General features: G+C 37.8%; 1 protein-coding gene across 2 annotated transcripts in view; it reads left to right on the forward strand.

The window, feature by feature from the left end:
* The window catches only part of uspl1 (ubiquitin specific peptidase like 1), a 29,530-nt gene extending 23,735 nt beyond the window's left edge, over positions 1 to 5,795 (forward strand). For both annotated transcript variants that reach the window (XM_087988206.1, XM_087988207.1), the window contains one exon: positions 2,290 to 5,795. In XM_087988206.1, the coding sequence (XP_087844332.1) occupies positions 2,290 to 4,316 (2,027 nt within the window). In that variant the 3' untranslated portion in view covers positions 4,317 to 5,795. The remainder of the gene's footprint in view (positions 1 to 2,289) is intronic.
* The last annotated feature ends 205 nt before the right edge of the window (positions 5,796 to 6,000 follow it).

Genomic DNA, 6,000 nt, shown 5'->3' on the forward strand with positions numbered 1-6,000 from the left:
GTCAAATGTCCTGCACCACTGAAGTGTTCCCCAACTGGGAGGGAACACTTTTGTCTGTTGATTGTTGTGTGGTGCCCATTCATCCGTTGTCGTAGCCTTTGCTCGGTTTCCCCAATGTGCCATGCCTCAGGGCATCCTTGCCTGCAATGTATAAGATGGACAACGTTGGCTGAGTCACATGAGTACCTGTCATGTACAAGGTGGGAGGTGTCCCCACGCGTAATGGTGGTATTAACCAGGTTCATGCAAGACTACAGAACTGAGATGCTAGCTAGTATTTGGGGGGAAAGAAAGCTTTTAACTTTGGATATTGGGAATAGAAATGTGAAACAGAAATGGTAAATTTAATCTTCTCCACTGGAAATGAGTTGTCCAGTGATTTACATAATCAGGGACATTTGATCAGATAATCAAGATGTCTTCCTTCACAACCTGAACCAGTTGGAGTAAACATTTTCTGCAGGGCTAAAGAAAGTTGTGTAAATTGTATGTGGTCTCTTTAAGAAATAAATTTATTGACAGGTTTACCTTTTTTTGCTAATAAATTTGAAATATTGAGAAGAGCTACAGGGCAAATGGTTAGCCTAAGATCTCAAAGAGTATGTGAAAGCAAGGCAAAATCAAATTACATTGGAGTTTTTGAAAAGCAAATGAATGTATACCAGAAGAAGGCTAATATGCAGGTTTATGGGGAAAAGGTAAAACTGTGGGTCTAATTTGGAAGCTAATATCTGCTGATACTCAGTGTCTCTTGCAACTGCTCATTTGCATCAATGTGGAAATACACACAAGCACAATTCCTGAAGCACCACGCATTACATAGAATTCCAGTGTGTCACATATAAAGGAACTGCACACAAATAGAAAAGAGCGCCATTGAAGCAGAGATCAGCAGGAAGAGTCAAAGGTGGTCCAAGCGTGCAGTAGGATAGTGAAGGGGATGGGAGTGAGTGAGGACAGTGCCCAGGATGGGGAAGTGGTGCAGCACCATCAACCCCATCCTACTTCACTCCACACCCTACCCTTCAACGTTTACCTCTCCTACCTCCTTTGGCTCCTTACTCCCCCAAACCTGTTCACAAACCCTCTCTTTTTCCTCTTATCAACACCCCAGTTCTCTCCCTCCCCTCTCGCCCTCCCTAGCTGCACCTTTTTGTAAAGCTGAACTTATTTAAATGTGATGGGGAGATGCCGGTGTTGGACTGAGGTGTACAAAGTTAAAAGTCACACAACACCAGGTTATATTCCAACAGGTTTATTTGGAAGTATTAGCTTTCAGAGTACTGCTCCTTCATCAGGTAACTAGTCAAGAAGCAGCGCACTGAAATCTAGTACTTCCAAATAAACCTGTTGGATTGTCTCCTGGTGTTGTGATTTTTAACCTATTTAAAAACTCCTACTATAAAATCTCAAAATTTTAGAGTTTAAAGTGTTTTGATGCTAGAAAGTCTTACAGTTTGATTTTTGCATAAAGGATAAGGTTATACATTTATATTTCATATCTGTATGAAGATTCTGTAGTTCTGAAGCCCATGCTGCACGCATGTGGCTTCACAACAGAAATTTAGGAGGAAACGTGCCAGATAATGAGCTGGTTTACAAATTGTTTCTAATGTCTTGGGTCAGTAATAGTTGATTTGGAGGTCCCAGTGTTGGACTGGCATGTACATAGTTTTAAAAAAAAACACACCACACCAGGTTGTAGTCCAACTGGTTGATTTGGAAGCACTAGCTTTTGGAGTGCTGCTCCTTCATCAGGTGGTTGTGGAGTACAAGATCATAAGACACAGAATTTATAGCAAAAGTTTGCAGTATTACGTAACTGAAATTATATATTGAAAAAGACCTGGATTGTTTAAGTCTCTCATCTTTTAGAATGACCATGTTGGTTTCAGTTCTTTCATATGTAAATCACAAAACTTTTTTAAAAGCGACATTCTCAAGTGAACTTTAACAGTTGGTGTCATGTCGGCCCAGATAATGCATTTCAGGTGTGAGCTGCAGTTTTTGAGCAAAGTAAAATATAATTCTGCAAGTACAAATTCACCCCACAAACATGTGTGTGTCTTGGGGGGGTGGGGTGTTGTGTGTGAGTGTGTCTAAAGAAAGACAACTCTGTGAGAGGGTGCATGTGGGAGTGTATGTGTGAGCATATGAGAGAGGTCTGTGAGGTGTGTATGTAATAAAAATAAGTGTAATACATATTTTCCAGTTAGTTAACAAAGTTTTTTTTTCAAACAACCTTTTTAAGTAGCTGTACTTGAGTTTATTTTTGGTTTTATCTTGCAGGGTCATGGCTTGAATGTGATGACTTGAAAGGTTCTACTAGTTGTCGGCATTCAGTTTTAAATGTTCCTGCGCATGAAATTCACATTGTCATCTGGGAAAAGACTGACCTTGAAAATCCAACACGAAGCAGCACCACACTTTCATTTGGTGATTCAACCTCTGCATCTTTCCCAACCTTCACGAGCAATGCCACTACCTCTGTATCACAGCAACTCTGTGAAACATCATCTAACAGTCCTGTTCAGTTAAGTGCAGTCAAGAAACCAATTTTCAGTGCACATCCAGAGATTAAACCTAATGCAAACTGTGTAAAAGAAGGTGAACAAGGAACTTCAAGTAATAACTTACTTTCGAGTTTGGAACATCTGACAGATGATGCCGTGGTAACGCTGAATCTTGTAGAAGCTAAAGTCGACAATGAGCGGAAGCCAGTAGACAATACACAAATCGTACCAAGTGCTGAGCAATATGATTTGCAGAATAAGGAGAAAACTCTACAAAATTCATCTCTTGTGACTCAAGTGGCTGTTGGTCATGATGTATCTGTACAACCTCGTACTGATATACAGTATTCTAAGGACATTTCCCAACAAATAAACCAGGTAACAGTCATTGAACCTGATATGCCTCAAAAATACGTTTTAAAATCCAAAGCATCTTCATGGCCATCTAGATCATCGCAGCTACAAGGAATTGATGTAGCCGGTGCCTCGTCTGCTCTATTACAAAAAGATAATGTAACAAGTTCAAATTCCTCTCCTACTCAAGAAAGAAAAACTGCATCCGATTGTTCAGAAATGTCTATACAGTTTAAGGCAAAAGTACAAAAGGAAGATCACGCCAAAATCCCAGTATCTGAGAACTTGAAAACGTCAAATATAAATGGGTCATCAGCTGATATTTCCCAACCTCTGGCAGCTAAAAAAAGCTTTGCTGTAGGTTGGACAAGGAACTTGTTCAACCGCCACCTTTCAACGCTGGCAGGCAATCAACCTAGAATATTGCCTCAGAATGAGGTTAAGAATGCTCACAAAGGCAATGCTTCATTGAAAATCACTGATCCAAAGTATCCTGTAAAGGAGCGCTTTGATGGGTTCAAGACCAAATATTTATCAAAACGCACACAAAGCGCCAAAGAGTTATCTGTCTCTCAAGATTCAAATATTCCTACTGCTGCTTGTGTACAAAATGACAACTATTTGCCTCAAAATCCTGGTAACATGATTGAGAACTGCAAAGTATTGTTGCCTAAGACAATCTCTTCCGGTATCCATACATTAAACAAAACATTTCTTAATAATTCATCAAAATGTACTCACCCCTTAAAATCTGAAACAGGTACTTGTATTTTGAAGAATCAGTGCTCCAGCTCAAACAAGCAAACACAACTGAATTATGCCAGCTCAAAAGCTCATTGCCTTCGTCTCAAATTGCTCAAAAAACTTCAAGACAAAAAAGATCAACTCAGTTCGCTTGAACAGCTCATGAAGACTAAGCAGGATGAATTTGATAGCGACTATGCAAATACTTCGAGTCTTGAAGGACAGTTAAATGTTGCAAATAATGGAAGCATGTTGTATGATGATGTATTGAATGAACTTTGGCGTGAGCTTGGTGTTGAAAATGATAAGTCTGTTTATTCAGCCAGTTCAAGTGCTTCATTGAATAATAGCCCAGGCCATGATGAATTACTTGCCGAACTTTTCACCCCAGCTACAACCACTACTACATCTAATGACGTGCAAAGTAGTGACGCATGGCTTTGTGGAAGAGCAGCAAACTGTAAATTGAGTAATGAGTGTAACATAGCTCCAAGGACTGTTAATGGTGATCACATATCACCTGTTTCAACTTTACAGGTGCAGAGCCGTAAAATTGAATCCATTGGTAACTGTGAATCAGTTTATGAGAGTCCCACAAAGGAGGAAATGTTGGTAGATTTATTGTCCACATCCACACTGAACTCTTTAACAGGAGATCACGATGAATTACCTAACTTTGATGAAAATCTTTTTGAAAACTGTTAGGAAATGGTCATTTTGCTAAAGCAGTGAGGAAATATTGTCTCCTATAATTTAAAACTTAGAGTAAATTGTGCCCAGTCTCTTGCATGTTTAAAAAGGTATTTTTAAAATTTTGAGACAAATGAATGCATTCTGTGAATGTACCTACTTTGTTTTCAGGTAGTTTGTGGTATTTGAAGGATTTGTGAGGTTGTAATGACACTACTGAATAGAATGTTGGTAATGCATGTTTAATACATGTTGCTAACTTCCCGTTAAGAAAAAGACTGAACCGATGTTGTTCTTGACAAATGGAGTTCAACTTTCTGTCAGTGCTTACCATATTTTTGTTAAACTTAATTTGAAGTGCAATTTGTTAACCCTTATTCATTGTAAACTACAAATATTTAAATCATTTACAATGTTTATATTTCAAATATTTTGCTGAAACTTATTACAGACAGGCTGAACAAAATTGAATAAAATCAAATTAACAGTTTAGTGAAAAGAATAGACTAAGTTCAATAGCATGAAACAATTGGTCTATTGGAATAACTCCAAGTCTGTAATGCCGTCTATATGACAGCTATAATCCACTTCAGTTTGGATTGTTGTTCCTGTCATCTAAATTTTGTTCAATAGATTGTCATCTTGTACATTTTCTGTAATGTGTACTTTTGACTTAAATGGAAAAATGTAACAAGAAATATTTGCCACTTTGGAATGTGGTTTAGAATTGCTGAAAATGATAGTTCTTTCAGTTAACGTTGTGAAGGGAGCTAGACTTACAATTAAAATTAGCATATCATGTAAATAAGGGCGACTTTTTGAAATATAAATTGGATCACTATTGTGATAAGTTTTAAAAAGTCAAGATGCTAGAGACACGCAGGCCAATTAGGATCTGTGGAGAGAAGATTTTTCTTAATCTTCCGGGCAGGAGCCTTCTTCAGGGTTCTGTCCAACACTTCAGCTGGTTTCTCCTCATGGATGGTGTTTTTTCAAGCTTTTTAAAATTTATTTCAGAGCTCTAAAGTTTGTAGTCCCTGATTTATTTCATTTTGTATGATTCCAGTGTTGTTTCATAGGTTTTGAAAGTTCAATGTCGACATTTGTGCTCAAAAGTTCTAAGATGTGGATATAATTTGTTCGGTGGTCACAAAGTTAAACTGATTTATTTAAGGGATGTTTTGATATCTAATAAAGTTTACTGTTCTTAATGTTTGTGAATTCTAATATAAGCCATGCATCTTAAACTGAGAATTACACCCAGAATATTACTCAAGCCAGACCATCAATCCAAGACAAAGCAAATAACCATTTTAGTGAACTCTTAGTAACCCAGGGTACTTTGTATTCTTTCCTTTGTGTAAATTATTTGTGTTGTACTTAGTTTGAGTTCCTCTGACTTTGAAAGTTACTAGCTGGTTGGTCATTGTACTTCCAATAAAAATGTTAAGCTGGCCATGCGACCAAACAATAAACCTATTGTAATTTACGTAACCTTCAGTTGGTCAATAGTCTAAATACATCTAATCCAGCACTCTGGTATTAATTCGATCTAATATCTTGCATTTCTGGAACTGACCTTGCAAAACACACAATCGGCTCGTGGAGTAGACAATAAAGTTAATTTGAGGTGCAGAGCAGGAGGTCCTAGGGATGTAGGATGGATAACTGAAATAGGATAAACTGTAAATGAGCAGTT

This window comes from Chiloscyllium plagiosum, unplaced genomic scaffold (genome assembly GCF_037043375.1).
Source record: "Chiloscyllium plagiosum isolate Xiang-an unplaced genomic scaffold, Cpla_swu_hap1 HiC_scaffold_6, whole genome shotgun sequence".
Classification (NCBI taxonomy): domain Eukaryota; kingdom Metazoa; phylum Chordata; class Chondrichthyes; order Orectolobiformes; family Hemiscylliidae; genus Chiloscyllium; species Chiloscyllium plagiosum.